The sequence below is a fragment of the Oncorhynchus masou genome, chromosome 31 (genome assembly GCF_036934945.1).
Source record: "Oncorhynchus masou masou isolate Uvic2021 chromosome 31, UVic_Omas_1.1, whole genome shotgun sequence".
In the NCBI taxonomy this organism is placed as follows: Eukaryota; Metazoa; Chordata; class Actinopteri; order Salmoniformes; family Salmonidae; genus Oncorhynchus; species Oncorhynchus masou.
Genome location: NC_088242.1, coordinates 74,053,342 through 74,073,543, shown reverse-complemented (window position 1 = coordinate 74,073,543; position 20,202 = coordinate 74,053,342). Strand labels below are relative to the sequence as shown.

At 40.1% G+C, this 20,202-nt stretch overlaps 2 protein-coding genes across 3 annotated transcripts; both read left to right on the top strand.

Annotated features, from left to right (window-relative positions):
- Window positions 1–1,564: 1,564 nt before the first annotated feature.
- On the top strand, window positions 1,565–9,508 carry LOC135524412 (aspartate aminotransferase, mitochondrial-like). The gene is made up of 10 exons (XM_064951918.1): window positions 1,565–1,744; window positions 2,642–2,798; window positions 2,971–3,099; window positions 3,205–3,264; window positions 3,397–3,558; window positions 3,689–3,793; window positions 7,983–8,133; window positions 8,253–8,418; window positions 8,517–8,667; window positions 8,862–9,508. Exons 1-10 carry the CDS (start codon window positions 1,665–1,667, stop codon window positions 8,982–8,984), a joined length of 1,284 nt encoding a protein of 427 aa, XP_064807990.1. The 5' UTR covers window positions 1,565–1,664; the 3' UTR covers window positions 8,985–9,508.
- A 4,984-nt stretch (window positions 9,509–14,492) lies between these two features.
- Window positions 14,493–19,321, top strand: LOC135524411 (synaptotagmin 1-like). Of its 2 annotated transcripts, none has more exons than XM_064951917.1 (7): window positions 14,493–14,690; window positions 15,261–15,442; window positions 15,609–15,688; window positions 15,942–16,343; window positions 16,415–16,534; window positions 17,852–17,963; window positions 18,087–19,321. In XM_064951917.1, exons 2-7 carry the CDS (start codon window positions 15,274–15,276, stop codon window positions 18,395–18,397), a joined length of 1,194 nt encoding a protein of 397 aa, XP_064807989.1. In that variant the 5' UTR covers window positions 14,493–14,690; window positions 15,261–15,273; the 3' UTR covers window positions 18,398–19,321. The 2 variants fall into 2 exon arrangements, with proteins under 2 accessions (XP_064807989.1, XP_064807988.1); XM_064951916.1 differs by having other exon boundaries at window positions 14,494–14,690; window positions 15,253–15,442.
- Window positions 19,322–20,202: the final 881 nt, after the last annotated feature.

Sequence of the window (20,202 nt, the reverse complement as noted above, 5' to 3'; positions counted from 1 at the left end):
TAATATAGGCCCGTCCTCGCCTTAATAAGGTGCCACCGGCCGGCCGCCTGTGATCTACACATGGATGGTCCTGTGAGTAAAACATACAAGTTTGAAAAGCTTAATCTCAAGATGGTTTAAATAATGAAATACGTACATATGTACAGGGAAGGGGCAAGCTGATAGACAGATGCAGGCAATGCCCAATTAAAACAAAACCATATTGGGAACATTTTGAGGCCTGGCCCAATTCCAGTGATAATCACTGAACCGGCACAGGGCAACTAACAAACTGTAAATTAAGTCAATAATGTTATCTAACTCTGACAACATGCCATCAGCACATGACAGAGGCATTTCTAAGCATCCCACTGCATCGTTGGTAATTGCACACAGGCAAACCAGTCTTTATCCTAAGGGACTATCCTCCCACAAACCCATAATGCAATGTAATACATTTGCTATGGACTTAGGCCATCCCAACATATAGCTTCTTGTGTGGTGAGATACAAGATCCAAAATAATAATGGTGCCGTACAAAGGCAACAAGGAAATCCAATAATATAACAGGAGAAGTCTATATTCTCTCAACTTCAATTATGTTTACACATTCATTGATTGTTGTATCAGAGCATTTCACTGCTATACTTACTAAAATCTATTCCATTTTCCACACAGATTGTAGTTGACAATATTAAAATGGCCTTTTCATCAGACTTGCTGTTTCAATCAGAGAGGAAAGGCAGACTAATATAGAAGCAGACAGGAGAGGAAGTCATGTGGGTGATGGTAAGCTAGAAATACAAGATGGGGGAAGAAAGGGAGAGGCTTCTCGGAGATAGAAGTACACTTACTCTTGCTTCACTAACCCTAACTCACACCTCACTTTTGCTATACACAGCGGAATGCACTTAGTCCTTCCTGCATGAAAATGTTGTCTGCAATTTCATCACTCAGTCATAGAAAAAGCCCACCGAACATCTCTCCCTTGAATTGAGAGAATCTCTACATTTATTGCATTTACAAACATTCCCACACATCTATTTCACAGTTATAAACGATGGACTAATATTGTATATAATATTCTATATCATAAGGATACATTTTTTTGTTGTAAAATGGAGTGATAAAGCACTGAAAGACACTGCAATGACTGGACATGGTAAGCTACAGTAACCATTTGCATGCATTGGTAGAAACCTTATTTTTCAATGGTAACACTTTCAGTGAATGCAACCAACAAATAAAGCATTCCAGGTAAGGCTGCATGCTTGATTGCCGTTGGGACTGTGGTCTGTACAACCTAACCAATCTTTGAATGTGACATATTTAATGACAATAAAGAGCTGATTATCAACTTATTTAAGATGTCAACATTTACAGTAAGTACACTGGGTGGGCTAATAAATACAATAGCATTTACAAACCCGTATATGGGCTGTGGAATCTTCTGCATGGAGACCTTGTATTTGATAAACTACTATGGGGCTGTATTGCTACCAAGTGGCCAATAATATGTATCACATGCTACTCCCAAACCTACAGTGCACTCATAAAGACTGAACTCTTCTTCGTGGCGCTGTTGAGCACGTGGGGGTGTGCTGCAATTGACAGCAGAGCTAAGTAGTACAGTGTGTGGGAACTCAGGAGACGGTTTTCCGTGCGTGTTGTGTTGAGTACCAGCAATGGCCCTGTTGAAATCTAGCAAGATCATCTCTACCGTCGGGGTACACCCTCCGTTGGGTGCGCTCTCCATTCGTGCCAGGTAAAATGTGCTCCGAGAGTACTGCTTTATTGAATAGCTACCACGTTAGCTGACAGCCATAGACAACTAGTCAGTGCAGAGCTAGCTAGCAGACGAACGACCCTTTGTCTTTTCCCTCAAAGGGAGCAGGTTGGTTGCTAGCTAGCTATCTCAAGACAAATGGACAACTAGCATGTTAGCTAGTTGGTTTTCGCAGCCATTTTCGGGTAATTAGCAAAGTAGCCAATGATATAACGTTAGGTAACTGATTTCATAGGCTTTGTGTGGCTGGTTGGCTATTTGCAACCTCGCCACCAAGGTTGTTCAGTAGCTAGCTGCCAAGCTAACCTAACGCTACTTAACTAGGATCCAACGATGTGTTTTGGCAGCTAACTGGTAACCAGATAGCCACAGCTATAGTAGCTACATGCAGTTGGAGGAGTTGAAACAGCTTTAGCACTGTTAGAAATATTTGACTTTAATGTGTAGCAAACTAACAAAGGTCACAAAACACTAACGAGCTTAGCTGGGCATGTAGTGCTTTTCCCCTTCCACATGACTGGTCAAGCATGTTTCATTACTGTACTGCTGGTGACTGGCTGACCACTGAAAGAAAGGTAGGCCCATCAAATGAAGCCATTTATGCAATAAATTATGATGTAAGTGTATGACAGAATGTCATCCTTGCAACATTAGTGGTTGGTTGTTGCTGCCACATCCAACATTCCTGTGTGTGAAAGCAGACTAGCCTAATCAACTTCAGACTGTTAGGGGATTATCACCTAATTTGGATCAAATCCTACTTAGTGCAAAGGCATCAGACTACTTAATCGGGTGTAAATTGAGTTGATGCAAGTCTGTAATTTACCCTTTCTATCTTCTACGGGATGGTTCAATCTCCTTCCCCAACTGTCTCAGCTCATGGTGGTCCGAGGTGCAGATGGGTCCCCCTGACCCCATCCTGGGGGTGTCAGAGGCCTACAAGCGTGACACCAACCCTAAGAAGATGAATCTGGGTGTAGGAGCATACCGTGATGACCAGGGCAAACCATATGTCCTCAGCTGTGTTCGCAAGGTGTGTAATCACTGCTTGATGATTATGATGATGACTCATTATAAACCTCATAACATGAGAAACAACCAAATTTTACGAGAGACTTTAAGTTAAAAAGACATCAGCTGCTTACAATCACTTGGACACAGAGAACAACAGACTTTGGCTGGACATTTACCCTCTGTATTCTTAGGCTGAAGCTCAGATTGCTGCAAAGAAGCTGGACAAAGAATACCTGGCTATTGGTGGTCTAGGGGACTTTACCAAGGCATGCGCCAAGCTGGCTTTGGGAGACAACAATGAGGTTATCAAGAGTGGCAGGGTAAGTCGAGCCTTTCCTGGAACCTCAGACATCCTGATTCCACATTCTATAGCACAGCTTTAGAAGCCTTATTTTGACCGTTTGTTGTTTATTCCTTGTTCCCAGAACATCACTGTCCAAACAATTTCTGGAACTGGGTCCTTGAGAATCGGAGCCAACTTCCTGGTAAGAGCCCTGATCCTTTTTTTTTAAATTTTTTTTTAAATTTTATTTTTTACAAATCTAACCTTCATGAATGCTAATGAATGAAAGTCTCTTCTTTTTCCCACTGTCTTTGTTCCTGCTCCCCTCCCTCAGTCCCGTTTCCATACAGAGGCCCGGGATGTGTACCTGCCCAAGCCCTCCTGGGGGAACCATACACCCATCTTCAGAGACGCTGGGATGCAACTGAAGGCCTACACCTACTATGACCCAAAGACCTGTGGCTTTGACTTCCAGGGAGCTCTGAATGACATCTCTGTAAGACATGGCACAGAAGCCTAATCTTCCCCTACCAATGTGTACACATTGTACTCTTCCTATCAATGTGTACTTAAAGTAACTGCTGGATTATAGATTAACGAATGTGTTATTGTTTCCTCTTATTCAGAAAATACCTGAGAAAAGTATCATCATGCTTCATGCCTGTGCCCACAACCCCACAGGAGTGGACCCTCGGCCAGAGCAGTGGAAGGAGATTGCTAACCTGGTGAAGGTAAATGCAACTGAATATAGAGTGATGTAGTAGGGTCGTTCCATGAAATGAGTGCCTTTTGCGTCCCTTTGAAATTTTAGGTAGAAATTGTGCACAAATATTGAATTTGAGAAGCTAGTTATATTAAATGAAGTGCACTTTTTAATTTAGACAACATGAAAACAAACAATCCTGTCCCTGATTTTTAAGGTCAACCCTGTTAAATGAACTGAACTCTCCTTTTAATATGGTAAAACTATTGTTTTAAAAGAAACTTGAACATCTGATAGTCAAATCATAGTGTAAAAGCAGGTGAGCTGATTCTACTCTTTTTGGCCATTTTCAGTATGTGGAGGGAAACTGAATTGGTCGAGAATAACACATCAACCCTGTTACCCATAGATTAACAGGCTAGAAATGTTTTTTAACAATTTTTGGGTGATGACGCTTGCATTCAATTGCCCCTCTCTGTTGCACACAACAAGCTTCTATTCGCCTTGTCACAAGGGGATTTATGGCTGATATTTAAGATTAAACGTCAACCCTGTTACAGTTTTAGGGGTGGGCATGGCAATGGGTGCGGCTGGCCCATTGACGCTGCTGAATTTTAGAACACATTTTAGAGGCCCCTATCTTGGCTGTGTAGAATATTTAGCATTTTAAAATCCATTTCCTGCAATTCGACACATTTCTCCATAGAGCGGCAATACTTCATTTTGCAGTTTTAAAGCTAATTTCCTGCAATTTTATTAATTTTTCCATGGCTATTGCTGTTCTTTTGCTTAAACATAAAACAAAATCAATACGGCTATGGAGAATTTTCCATTCTCCCTGACTGTCTAGATTTTAATTTGGTGATTGTTAGTTCTCAAAGATTATATTATTAAAAAGATTATAGGTCATAATCTTTTCTACATACTTTATATCTGGTTTTAGTCGTTGTAAGTAAGTTTACACTGAAAAACAAATGTTTTCTACACAAAAAAAATGTATTCAATTGGTGGAACGACCCAGTAGCCAGATGAAACCTAATTATCCACCAACCAGGCCAAAATACAGTGCCTTCAGATAGTATTCATACCCCTTGACTGAATCCAAATTTTGTTGTTAAACTGAATTTAAAATGGATTCAATATTTTACAAAATCTCACCCATCTACATTCAATACCCCTTAACGACAAAGTTAAAATATGTTTTTAGACATTTTTACAAATTTATTGAAAATGAAATACAAATATCTAACTTACATAATTATTCACACCTTGAGTCAATATATGTTAGAGTCACCTTTGGCAGTGATCAGTGCTTTTTGAGGTCAGTTCGATTATTTAAAAAAATTATCACAGATTTAGATTATTTAGGTTGAATGCTGTCACAACACAATTAATAAAACTCCCATGATGATACTGCTTAACATATTTCAGTTGTGTGTATTACATTTGGTTATTTATTTCATTCCAAGTCATCATCTCATCTCTAGAGCTGCTGCATATGCTGTCTGACAAAGTCGCTATTTTGTAGTTCTTCAAACTAAATAAAGCATACTTTTATGACTGCTGAATAACAGCTATCAATCACTTCGATCATGTATTTTCAGGTAGAGCAGGGTTCGCGCAAGTTGCTTGAGGTGCTTAAATGCCGGGCAAATGTAGATTCAACCCTGCCTGCAGGATATAGATTTTTATGAATGGTTTTGCCAGACCCATCCAGGGATGTAGTAGAGGATAAATTCTGCTTACGCACCTTTTTATTTGTGAAATAGCATTTACTCGCATTTCTTTATTTAATTTTCATTTACTCCCTTCTTATTGCATTCCCAGCGTTGAGCAACGCTCAGAAGGATTCTTGATCTGAGTTCTAATCGTGCTTACCTTTGTGAACGAGTGGAATCATAAATGATTCATGTATGCTCGTTATGTTTCCTGCTCCCCCGGATTTGCCTTTTCAGCAGTGCATTCACTCACCACTCTGTCCGATGGGAAACTGACCACATCGTTTCACTTCTCGGCCTACCTCCGCTCAGACCTACTATGGCAAGTGGTAGGGAGACGCCACAAACAGTGGTTTTTGTAGTAAAAAAAAAAAAAAAAAACTTCCCTCACCTCCTGCCGTGTCAACAGACATCCCACAAAACAAAAAAACCCTCACTCTCTGAGAATGAGTGTACAACTGGTAAATAGTCGATGATATTTCATTCCGATGTCTAGCTGGCTAGGTAGGTTAAGGGCTCTGGCTGTTAGCAAGTTAGCTAGCTATAACTAGCTGGCTAGAAGGATGAAGTTAGAAGCTAACGTTGAACGGAGCCTGACCTCAGCAGGAGCAGTTGACTGAAATTAAGCTAGCTATAATCAAAAGATTGGCTAGTATAAATTCTCATAACAAAATACCTTTTCTTTACAGTGAGTAGTGAGACAGACAGTGGTGAGTCAGGCTGAAGGAGGCAAAGCAGATACACAGAGAGAGGAAACATTGAAGCAAGCAGGCAGAGAGGTTAGTAGTATGATGGTTCCCCAACTCGGGGTCTGGTCCCCATCTGTTGTCCCCTTAAATTGAAATAGTGTCCCCTGAGAGAATCTTTAATTTTATCAAACACAATAACATTTTTCTCTTCAAATGGGTATTGAATACAACATTCTATAGTTAATTAAAGTTCATTTACACTGTCAGAATTCACTTTCATGTCATGATGGGACAGCCTGGGGGACCTAAAATGTAGTGAAATATTAAGATTATTTAAATATAAAGAAATGTAATATCTACACTGAACAAAAATATAAACACAACAATTTCAAAATCAGTCAACATCATCAGTACTGACTTACCATTCATGTATGTAGTGAAACATATTGAATAGAACTTGTAATGTAGTGATGAATAATAGTAAGTTAGTGGGTTTTTTTCACGGGGTTGTGGCGATATATTAATTACCACGTTTTATACACTAAACCATAGAATAATGCCGTGTTGGAAACAACTCCCTACTGCATCGCACAGTTCAGGCTGGATCTGATATATCTCCGGAGAAACTGCAATGTGTGCATTGAGCTCACAGGAAAAAAAACAGAACGAAATGGAATTCAAATCATTTTACCGACATTTGGTCAATTAGTTGTTTAAAAACTGAAAAAATTACAGAAATTTAAGTTAATTGCTCAGCACTAGCAGTTTACAGCTGTGAGTCTAAGAGCTTTACACACCTGGATTGTACAATATTTGCACATTATTCTTTTAAAATTTCTGTCATGTTGGTGGTTGACCATTGTTAGGCGGCCATTTTCAAGTCTTGTCATAGATTTGCAAGTAGATTTAAGTCAAAACTGTAACTATGGCACTCAGGAACGTTCAATGTCATCTTGACGAGCAACTCTATTGTATATTATGGCCTTTATGTTTTGGGTTATTGTCCTGCTGAAAAGTGAATTTGTCTCCCAGTGTCTGTTGGAAAGCAGACTGAGACAGGTTTCCCTCTAGGATTTTGGCTGTGCTTAGCCCTATTCTGTTTCTTTTTATTTAAAAAAAATCCCTAGTTCTTGACAAGCATATCCATAACACGATGCAGCCACCACCATGCTTGAATATATGAGTGGTAATCAGTGATGTGCTGTGTTTGGATTTGCCCCAAACATAACGCTTTGTATTCAGGACATAAAGTTAATTTGTTTGCCACATTTTTGCAGTTTTATTTTAGTCCCTAATTGCAAACAGTATGCATGTTTTGGAATGTTTTTATTTTGTATAGGCATCCTTCTTTTCACTGTCATTTAGATTAGTATTTAGATTAGTATAATAGTAAAAAAGAAAAATATCTGTTCTGCCCCTGAACAAGGCAGTTAACCCACTGTTCCTAGACCGTCATTGAAAATAAGAATTTGTTCTTAACGGACCTGCCTAGTTAAATAAAGGTAAAATAAAAAAATGTGGAGTAACTACAATGTTGTTGATCCATCCTTAGTTTTCTCCTGTCACAGCCATTAAACTCTAACTGTTCTAATGGCCTCTTGGTGAAATCCCTGAGTGGTGTCCTTCCTCTCCTTAGGAAGGACGCCTCTATCTTTGTAGTGACTGAGTGTATTGATACACCATATAAAGTGTAATTAATAACTGCTCAAAGGGATATTCAAAGTTGTTTGTTTTATTTTTAAAGTCCAGGGTTTGTGAATACTTTCTGAAGGTACTGTACATAACAAGTTATCATGTTTTTCTCTTCCAGAAAAGGAACCTCCTAGTGTTCTTTGACATGGCCTACCAGGGCTTTGCTAGTGGTGATATTGACCGTGATGCCTGGGCTGTCCGTTATTTCATTGAGCAAGGCCACAACATTGTGCTCTCTCAGTCCTTTGCTAAGAACATGGGTCTCTATGGTGAGTTATGATAATTGCATTGGTCAAATTTGAGGATAATGTTTTGGGGGAAACAAAATACCATATTTATTATTTAAGCTAAGCAACATGCCTTGTGTGGTGGTGTGTGATGTCTTCAGGTGAGCGTGTTGGGGGCTTCACTGTCGTGTGTAAGGATGCTGAGGAGGCCAAGCGTGTGGAGTCCCAGCTGAAGATCCTCATTCGGCCCATCTACTCCAACCCTCCCACGAACGGGGCGCGCATCGCTGCCACCATCCTCAATACACCAGACCTGTACAAAGAGTGGTGAGTAAGTCATCCACGAAATGTCGTATTTCAATTTTCAATTGTCGCATAGCCAACATGATACGGGCCCAGTTGAGTGACGGCTCTTCTCTCCCTAGGCTGGGGGAGGTGCATGGCATGGCTAACCGCATCATCACAATGAGGGAGCTGTTAGTGGCCAACCTGAAGAAGGAGGGCTCCACTCAGAACTGGCAGCACGTCATTGATCAGATTGGCATGTTCTGCTTCACAGGGCTGAAGCCTGAGCAGGTAGAGTAACTGTTGCTGAGACTACATTGTCTCATAATATAATATAGTATATGATTTCCATTGGGTTACTTACTGGTAAGGAATCATTGGATGAAACATCGAACGTGGCTATACTTATAAGTATCTGTCTAGATATTAAATAGCTTAATATGCAGTTGATGAGTCGTAATGAGTAACTATTCCAACTTGTGTAGGTGGCGCGCCTCACAAAGGAGTTCTCTGTCTACATGACAAAGGATGGGCGTATCTCCATGGCTGGCGTCACCTCTGGCAATGTGGTTTACCTTGCACAAGGTATCCATGCAGTGACCAAGTGAGATGGCTAACCAAGAGTCACACCGTAGTCACCACCAGAGGAAGGAGGGGCGGTAGCGTCAGACAGGAAAAACAAAACAACTTATGTAAATTAACCCTCTCCTCTGCTTTCCTTTAGGGAAAGAATCAAATGTAATAAGATACCATAGGGTTATTTTATTTTGAATTTTCTGTTGGCATTGTCTATTGTATGTTGGACTATCTGTGACTCGGTTTTTAATGTGCGGTTCCCTGAAAAAATAACCATGGAATTCTTGAATCTTTTTTTTACCCTCCCTCAGACATGCATGCTGTGGTCATGAGCTCAAAATATCTTGTGTAAGTCATACTTGACAATGAAAACTAACAAGCACAATATCACTGTTTGGAATCATGTCTTATATTGCAGCATGTCCTCTCACTTGGCCTGAGCACACCCTGTCTCTAAGAACTGTGCTCAAATATTGGCTGTGATATGGAACACCAAAGTAATAATGGTTAAGACATTTTTCTAGAAAATTCTTTACTAAAAATACTGTCTCTTTAAGGTAATTGTATTGAAATGTGCGTCTAATTTATTAAGGATTAATTTACAAAACCTTTTTCAAAAAATATGTCAGGTGCTGCAAACTTTTGTTTCAACTTTAAAGACAGTGGAACCTTTCTAGGTGATGGTACTGGAGTCATGGCACTTGTTTTATGTGGGATGATATGTGCTGCATGGAGTCCCTGGTTGTGATGATCCGCCAGCCACAATGTGTGTTAAGGATGTTATTTTGCTGTTGTAACGGAAGAGCACTGTCTAACAATCAACAACTGCCACATCTCCCATGGATACTGTACCATTTAATTAATCAGATTATTTATATACACTACCGTTCAAAAGTTTTTTTTGTCCACTAAAATAACATCAAATTGATCAGACATACAATGTAGACATTGTTAGGGTTGTAAATAACTATTGTAGCTGGAAACGGCTGATTTTTAATGGGATATCTACATAGGTGTACAGAGGCCCATTATCAGCAACCATTACTCCTGTGCTCCAATGGCACGTTGTTAGCTAATCCAAGTTTATCATTTTAAAAGGCTAGTTGATCATTAGAAAACCCTTTTGCAATTATGTTAGCACAGCTGAAAACTGTTCTGATTTTAAAGAAGTATTAAAACTGGCCTTTAGACTAGTTGAATATCTGGAGCATCAGCATTTCAAGCTCAAAATGGCCGGAAACAAAGACTTTCTTCTGAAACTCATCAGCCTATTCTTGTTCTGAGAAATGAAGGCTGTTCCATGTGAGAAATTGCCAAGAAACTGAAGATCTGGAACAACGCAGTGTACTACTCCCTTCACAGAACAGCGCAAACTGGCTCAAACCAGAATAGAAACAGGAATGGGAGGCCCCGGTGCACAACTGAGCAAGAGGACAGGTACATTAGTGTCTAGTTTGAGAAACAGATGCCTCACAAGTCCTCAACTGGCAGCTCCATTAAATAGTACCCACAAAACACCAGTCTCAACGTGAAGAGGTGACTCCGGGATGCTGGCCGTCTGTCCAGTTCCTCTGTCCAGTGTCTGTGTTCTTTTGCCCATCTTATACTTTTATTTTTATTGGCCAGTCTGAGATATGGCTTTTTCTTTTCAACTCTGCCTAGAAGGCCAGGATCCCGGAGTCGTCTCAATGTCAACAATGAAGAGGCGTGTTTTGCGGGTATTATTTAATGAAGCTGCCAGTTGAGGACTTGTGAGGCATCTGTTTCTCAAACTAGACGCTAACGTACTTGTCCTCTTGCTCAGTTGTGCACCGGGGCCTCCCATTCCTGTTTCTATTCTGGTTAGAGACTTTTTGTGCTGTTAAGTGAAGGGAGTAGTACACAGCGTTTTACGAGATCTTCAGTTTCTTGGCAATTTCTCGCATGGAATAGCCTTCATTTCTCAGAACAAGAATAGACTGACGAGTTTCAGAAGAAAGTCTTTGTTTCTGGCCATTTTGAGCCTGTAATCAAACCCACAAATGCTGATGCTCCAGATACTCAACTAGTCTAACGAAGGCTAATTTTATTGCTTCTTTAATGAGAACAACAGTTTTCAGCTGTGCGCACATAATTGCAAAAGGTTTTTCTAATGATCAATTAGCTAATCCAAGTTTATAATTTTAAAAGGCTAACACAACATGCCATTGGAACACAGGAGTGATGGTTGCTGATAATGGGCCTCTTTAAGCATATGTAGATATTCCATAAATCTGCCGTTTCCAGCTACAAAAGTCATTTACAACATTAACCATGTCTACACTGTATTTCTGATCATTTTGATGTTATTTTAATGGACAAAAAAAACATGTTATTGAAAGAAAACACAGGGACATTTCTAAATGAGCCCAAACTTTTGAACGGTAGTGTGTCTGTGTAATATATGCTGTATACTGTCTTTTGACTCTCAATTTCAGGAGCATGAAAGGTGTTTTGTTGCTTGCACATTGCCGTTTACTCCCCTGCCCCCTGATTTTCTTGAACATCATTGAAAGTCAAATGTAATCCTTAAGATGCCCTCTGACTTTCAGTGGTGTACTGTACATCACAGGCTGCTGGTGGCACCTTAATTGGTGAGGACGGGCTCATAGTCATCACTAGAACAGAATAAATGAAATGGTATCGAATGCAGCAAACACATGTTTTCTATGTTTGATACCATTTCATTCACTCCATTCCAGCCATTATTATGAGCCGTCCTCCCCTCTGCAGCCTCCTGTGGTGTATGTTTCTGAGGGGCCATGGAAAGCACAGTTCAGGCGCCCTTTAACACACTTTCCCTCAAAGCCAAGCACTGGTTTTTACTTTGTGTTGTGTAAGAACAAGATTAATGGTGGACTCCACCTTGTACATTATGGAATGCAGGGTCACAAATGTTCTAAAGCATGTCAGTAGAAGCTTTGAATGGGTTTTCAATCACCTGCTCTGAGGTTCCAGGACTCTGACACCATGTGGTCTCAGGAGTTACAATTATTTTATTTTGCACATTAGGTGGAAGCATCTGTTTCTGTTCTGAATAGACACAGATTTTTAACTACTGTAACCCTGATCTTTTTCTGGCCAACCTCACTATCCACATCTGTTTCATAGATTCATTAAACCGAAGTTAATTTGAATGGTACAAATCTGATCATCGTGATTGTGCACTGTAATCTTCTGAGTTTCTCAGATTTCGGTAATGTCAGACCAGTGTAAGTTCTCTAAAATAAAAATGGTTGCACAGTTTGTGTAAATGTCAGATTCTTCCTTTTCAGCAATGATTCAAGCACAAAGTGAACTGTATTAGTGAGAAGGTAAACTTGTCTTACCATAGTCGGGTAGGCAAAAGGATAAGGTGCTTTAGGCCTGATACTTTTTTTGAACTAAATGACCACACATTAGGCAACATTTATTTTCCATGATGTGCTATGTAGGCCTACTGTTGATGTGGTTATTGCGCCCTCTGCCTTTAATTAGGTGACTAGGCTAAACCCCTGAAGTAAATCTTTGTGTACTGTAGAGTCAGTAGTCACTACAGAGCATATTAAGAAATAGGCCAAAATATCTAATGGCTTTTCATAATAACCATGAGTTATGCTTAATTTTTGGAGACTAACGTTAAAGGTGACAGGACCCAGGCGAGGCCTCGGGCTGCAAATAGTGGAATTCTGGTGATGTGAGCTCTGCTCCGGGTAAGATTATTGCCAGAAACCTAGCACAAAGGCCGGAAGATGGCGAATGCATGCAGCTGATTATACACATTTCTACACTTCCCGTGGACCAGTTCATACATGACACATTCTCCAATCAGGCTGCAAAGGTGTTGATTTCCTCCTTAACTCGATTTAATGGCAAGAAGGTGGAGAAAAAAACAGGAGAAATATGAGGACGACGAGCACGCAGATGTGCTTCCCTGAGGGGGTTTCTGACAGTTTGTGCAGAAATTCTTTGGTTGTGCAAACCCATCAGCTGTCAGGGTGGCTGATCGCAGATGATCCCACAAGTGAAGAAGCCGGATGTGGAGGTCCTGGACTGGCGTGGTTACACATGTTCTACAGTTCTGTGGCTGGTTGAAGGTACTGCCAAATTCTCTAAAACAACCTTGGAGGCGGCTTATGGTAGAGAAATCAACATTCAGCTCTGGTGGACATGCCTGCATGCCAATTGCACGCTCCCTCAACTTGTGACATCTGTGGCATTGTGTTGTGTGACAAAACTGCACATTTTAGAGTGGCCTTTTATTGTCCCCCGCACAAGGTGCACCTGTGTAATAATCATGATGTTTAATCAGCTTCTTGATATGCCACTGTCAGGTGGATGGATTATCTTGGCAAAGGAGAAATGCTCACTAACAGGAATGAAGACAAATTTGTGCACGAAATAAGCTTTTTTGCATATGGAACATTTCTGGGATATTTTAATTCAGCTCATGAAACATGGGACCAACACTTTACATGCTGTGTTTTGTTCATTATATATGACATAAGCTTAATTTGCTGTAACACTGATACTGTATGCCTAACCTATGTTATTAAAAATAGAAAAGTAAATTGTACTGTAGGCCTATGTGCAACAGGTTGAAGTGGCAAGTAATAAAATAGTTGACATTGTTTTTTTTTGAGAAAGCTGTTCCTATTTGTATTTGTATTTATTACACAGTAAGGCACTTACATATAAAACAAAATATAAAGCTTTGGATAAGTAACTTCCCATGTGACTTATTTGTAAACCACAAATTCTAAGAGGATATTCAATTATAAGATTTTATTTCTGAGCAGTGAATGATCCAGTTCTTTATGTCATTATACGGGGCGGCAGTGTAGCCTAGTGGTTAGAGCGTTGGACTAGTAACCGAGTTCAAACCCCCGAGCTGACAAGGTACAAATCTGTCGTTCTGCCCCTGAACAGGCAGTTAACCCACTGTTCCCAGGCCGTCATTGAAAATAAGAATTTGTTTTTAACTGACTTGCCTGGTTAAATAAAGGTAAAAAAAATATATATATAGAAATATCCCACTGTTATGTCTGAAAGGGTGATGCATTTCATGGCTCTCTTTTCCAATGAAAAGCATTTTGCTGTTATTACATAATATAGTAATGGAGAGTATTTATTTGTACTACGTGTCTTTAGAACATTTTGTAAGAATCCTGCAAAATAACATTTATCCCATGTGTTATCCCCTATGACGAATAGTAGGAATTTTTCTGATGTTAGGTCAATCTGAAATACAAGTTGTGCACAAAAGTGTTTAGAAAATGAGGAACAAGGAAGTGGATATGATTAAAAAAACTTTTTCATCCGTATGTTAAGAATGCTTTAGTTTGCTCTTTAGTTATCCAAACACTGTTAGGTAAATGCTGAAATAATTTAAGCCTGTTTTATTTTATTTGCACTATCTTATCATTCTTCTGGCAGCTATTTGGGTACTGCATGTGATAAACCTTATCTAACAGTGGCTTTGCAAATAGTGCTGGTGGAACAATGAGCCAGAGAGTAATGTGAAACCGTCTATCTACAAATGTCAAGGCTGCTTGTGGAGAAAGTACAATAAGACGAGGCAGTCTGGAAACTTCCTTAGAAACTAATCAGACCTGTTAAACCAGGTGGTGGATAGGCAGGTACTGATAGGATCAGTAAGTCATTTTGCCAGAGGATTAATGTATGGTAATGGAAACACAGGTGACAGTGAATGGAGAGGGACAGACGGATGATGTCATATGGTATTAAGTCTTATTTTCTTACTTCACACATATCACATTGTGTTTAGTCTTTTGCCATAACTGTAGTTCTATCAGATGATGTTTGCCAGTGTGTCACTGTATATTTGTATCTGCCAATTGTAAATGAATGGACAGAATAGAGTGATTAAGGATATAGGGTGACTTTATTGATATGTACAGTGCTTGTACATTGTGTAATACTGTGACATGTTATTGGGGAGCCAGATGACATGATAGATATCTTTAGTTTACTTATCTGATATAATCTCCTTGTTATGACTGTTATGACAGAGTTGTTATACAGCAACACTAACGAAAAAATGTATCTCTAAAATGTAAATGTGCATTAATAATATGAACCTATGATGGGTCGAACATGAAAATGTTCAAGTAACATTCCATAGAGGAGACTGTGGTCTAAAGTTTGTTACTGGATCTCATGAATGTTGTTTAACCATTGAGTATTGCACCAATTTTGCATATACTGTAGGACACCAGGGTCAATATATGATTTGAATAGAACATTACAAGTGCTGAAATTATATGGCATCCTGCTCTGCAGGGTTTTAGATGGCAGAGAGACATGCGTGTCCTTCCCACTGTAGACCTCTCTATCGGGGACCTACGCATGCCCTTCAATGAAGAGGTCAAGTACTGTATTCTGGGAATCTCTGTAACCCTCTTCCTGATTGCTATGGGCATTCTGGTGTGGCAGTTATACCGCTACTGCTCACAGGCTCCAAAGGAACCTGGTAAGTTAACTAAATAAGTTATCAGTTGGTTGTTGGTTAAACCATATATGGGTCAAGCACCAACATACAGTAGAACTGGATGGAATAATAATTAAAGTACTGAACATTCTTTATTGCAAATTCCTATATTTTTTTGGATGCTGCTTTAATTCTCTATTCAATGCAGTGGAAGACTTACTTTCATCTGATGGCAAGCCAGCAAAGACAGAAGACCTCTACATGGAAACCCAGAGGCCTAATTTTAAGGTTAGAGCACTCTATTACTTGTAACTATTAATTCCTTTGGTTACGCACAAGGAACGCTCTCCCATCTTGTCTTATGTCTACACTGAAATATGGAGCAACAAGCTTCTACTATGATGAATTGCTAACATTCTGTGTGTATCTTTGCAGTCGTGCTGTTCTTGAATGGACGTAAATCAAACAGAGGGCTTATCTCAGTGAGTTGTGGTTTAGAGAACGCACTGAAATAGACAGTATGACCATATCTGTTCCCCAGGTGGAGAAGCTCCATGAAGAGGCACAGAGGTTGAGCCGTTGCCTGTACATGGGCAGCCATGTGGAGCTGCCCGGCCTGGGGAACCAGCTGAAGGGCTCCCTGCGCTTCTCCCTCTACTATGACCAGTTGCAGTCCAGACTGGTGGTCACCGTCCTGGAGGCCCGGGGCCTGCCGGTCAGGGACTTCAGCCGCAGTGTGGACCCCTTTGTGAGGGTTCGGCTGCTATGGGCCAAGCATGATAATGAGGAGGAGAAGGAGGAGCAGTCCTCTCCTTCATTGCAGTGTGTGCTCCATGAGTGGCAGTCCCGTATGGTGAAGGACAGCAGCAGCCCTACGTTTGGGGACCAGTTCTCCTGCTCTATGGAGGAGGAGGATGTCCCTCACACCACCGTCAGGTTTGAGGTACATAACGTAGTGTTACATTGATTAGCTAATTAAATCAGATAACCAAAATAGTTTCCTCTTTTCTGCAGGTCAGAGACTTTGATAAGTTCTCCAGGCATGGGTTCTTGGGAGAGGTCAGAGTTTCTCTGTGTGATATGAAAATCTCATACCCTCTTGAAGTACTGGAGGATCTACAGACACCACGAAAGGTGGATGATACACTATCTGGACCTACACTCCGCTACGTATTTATTTGGACAGTGAAGCTGAAACATTGATTTTGTCTTTATACTCCAGCATTTTGGATTTGAGATCAAATGTTTATGAGGCGACAGCTCAGAATGTCATCTTCTATTTGAAGGTATTTTCATACATACGTTTTACCGTTTAGAAATGAAAGCACTTTATGTGTCAAGTCCCCCAACTTGAAGTATTTGGACAAATTCACTTATAGTGTGTTATATATATTTGTTATTTTTTGAACACATCCACTCTTCAGGAGGACACATCTTGTTTGTTGTTGTTTTTTACAGCTTTCCTGCTACATACACAGTACCATTCAAAGGTTTGGATCCACCTACACATTCAAGGGTTTTTCTTAATTTGTTTTACTATTTTCTACATTGTAGAATAATAGTGAAGACATCAAAACTATGAAATAACACATATGGAATCATGTAGTAACTAGAGAAGTGTTAAACAAATCAAAATGTATTTTTGTTTAACACTTTAGGTTACTACATGATTCCATGTGTTATTTCATAGTTTTGATGTCTTCACTATTATTCTATAATGCAGAAAATAGTAAAAATAAAGAAAAACCCTTGAATGAGTAGGTGTGTCCAAACCTTTGACTGGTAAGAGTGTGCAAGCTGTCATCAAGGCAATGGGTGGCTACTTTGAAGAATCTATTTGTTTAACACTTTTTTGGTTACCACATGATTCCATATGTGTTATTTCATAGTTATTCTACAATGTTCTAAAACTTTTGACCGGTGGTGTATTATATTCTTATTTACAATAAATGATTTAGCATTCATTTATATTGGGCAAAACATAATCCGAAACACAAACAACAACAAAAAACTGCAAATGCATCTAACAAGTTTGTAGAGTCACACGTGTGATGTAGTCATTGTGTGCTAGGAATTTGGGACCAAATACTAAACTTTGACTAAATTGAATACACTGCAAGTCAATTGTTCAAAATACTTATGACACCTTCAGATGGGGGGACTAGATACATAAAGTGCTTTCACTTCTAAACAGTAAAACTGATACGTATACAGAAACCCTCAAATTAAAGGTGGCATTCTGTACTGTCATGACTTTCCTAGTTAAATAAAGTTATTTAAATAAAAAATATAAAACGTTTGATCTCAAATCCAAAATGCTTGAGTATAGAGCCAAATTCTAACTTTTAACTTCACTGTCCAAATAAATACACAGGGGAGTGAGTGTTGAAATGATATCAAACCTGTCGGTGTACTGCCATGACTTTAGTAATACAGTATGACCATTTCCAGGACATGGTTGGAGAGGTGCTTCTCTCTCTAAAGTACCTCCACACCCTCCAGAGACTGGAGGTAGGTCTGCTGAAGATCAGGGCACTGTCTCAGCAATGTGAAAAAGACAAAGGTAAATGCCACTTTTCTTGTGTGATAAACTCATTATTGAGCAGACGTTGCATACTGTTGCGTTGTAGATACAGGTAGGATTGATTGGTGATTGTTTAAAAAAAAGTTAGTTTCATTTTTCTAGTTCGGTTGTATGCCCGGATCAGTGTCCTCTGCAACCAGTTCAAGCTGCGGCACCAGAAGTCCACTGCTAAGACCCTGTGTGAAGTGACCGTCTTCAACGAAGTCATGATGTTCACCCTGCCAGACCCACAGATCAGGGCGTGCTGCATTGTGGTCTCTGTGTACGAGATCCATGCAGCCAGGAAGTCATCCAAACGCCTGGTTGGCCAGGTCACCTTTGGAAAGGGAAAGAGGTCAGAGGAGGAACACTGGTGTTTGATGATGCAATCAATTTGTCAGCCAATAGCAAAGTGGCATCCGTTGTTGATCTGAGGTCAGCCAGGCCCCCTACTTTGACTATGTTCTTGTAATGTACAGATGGTTTTCACAAAATCTAAGATGAAACCTCATACTCTTCCATGTATAGTGACTATGCAGGACAAGCAAATAGAAAGTGGCAACTTACAAGAATTTGGTATCTTGATAGATGAGTGTCTCACCTTTAAACCCCAAGTCGAAGGTCTTGTGAAAAAGCTTAGGCTCAAGTTAAGTTTTTATTTTCATAATAAGTCATGTTTTTCTTTTGAAGTGCGATAGAGGCTTGTTTCCGATACTTTTGTCCCTGTAATTGATTATGGTGATATCTTGTACATGTATGCCCCTGTGGAGTCATTATGTATGCTGGACACCGTGTACAATGGAGCGCTGAGGTTTATTACTGACTCTGAAGCGCTCACACATCACTGTATCCTCTATATGAGAGTGGGCTGGCCTTCATTAGCTCTTCGGAGATTACATCATTGGTATTTATAAGGCCATATTGAAACAGCTCCCATTTTTGTCCGACAGACAAATGAAAACAATCGCCTGCGCTCACTTGACTGTGTTTTGGTGATTGTGTCTAAGGCCGTACGGAGAAAGGGAGAAAAACATTCCAGTTCCAAATGAAAGGAGCTTGTCCCTTTATATTAGTTAAAAGCTAGATTAACACTATAAGGGGAAATTATGGAAAGTTATGGAAAATGAAGTGGGGGGGCTGTCAATATTTTGACTCCTAGTTGCAACACACTTTCCCAAATCATCTTGCTGTTAAGTGTGTAATTGGTGTTTTTGAAACTGTAGTTCTTTGTGTTTTACATTGTAAACGTGTCTGCAACTCTGTGTGCTGCTATTTTGGCCATGTCTCTCTTGTAAAAGAGTTTAAATCATCTCAATGAGACCGAACTGGTCAAATAAAGGTCAAATAAAAAATGGAAATGTGTGGAGGACCAGGATTACTAACATTTAGTTTTTCAAGCTATTTCTCAAAATTGATATCACCTCTGTGAAATAGACTATGCTTTACTATTATACTATACTGAAATGTGGATAAATCATAAGTTCCAGCTACTCACCTGATATGAGCAGTGCCTGATCACCTGTGAATATTAAACACTATATGCAGTAGGACACACAAGCTCACAGAACGGGACCACCGAGTGCTGATGCGCTTAGTGAGTAAAAATTGTCTCTCCTCGGTTGCAACACTCACTACCGAGTTCCAAACGGCCTCTGGAAGCAACTTCAGCACAATAACTGTTCGTCGGGAGCTTCATGAAATGGGTTTCCATGCCCGAGCAGCCGCAGACAAGCCTAAGATAACCATGTGCTATGCCAAGAGTCGGCTGGAGGGATGTAAAGCTCGTCGCCTTCAGAGTCAGGAGAATTGGAACCATGTTCTCGAGTGATTAATCACACTTCACCATCTGGCAGTCTGACGGACGTATTTAGGTTTGGCGGTTGCCAGGAGCACGCTACCTACCCCAATGCATAGTGCCAACTGTAAAGTTTGGTGGAGGAGGAATAATGGTCTGGGGCTGTTTTTCATCGTTTGGGCTAGGCCCCTTAGTTCCATTGAAGGGAAACATTAACACTACAGCATGCAATGACATTCTACACGATTCTGTCCTTCCAACTTTGTGGCAACAGTTTGGGGAAGGCCCTTTCTTGTTTCAGCATGACAATGCCCCTGTGCACAAAGCGAGGTCCATACAGAACTTGTTTGTAGAGATCAGTGTGGAAGAACTTGACTGGCCTGCACAGATCCCTGACCTCAACCCCATCAAACACCTTTGGGATGAATTGGAACGCTGACTGCG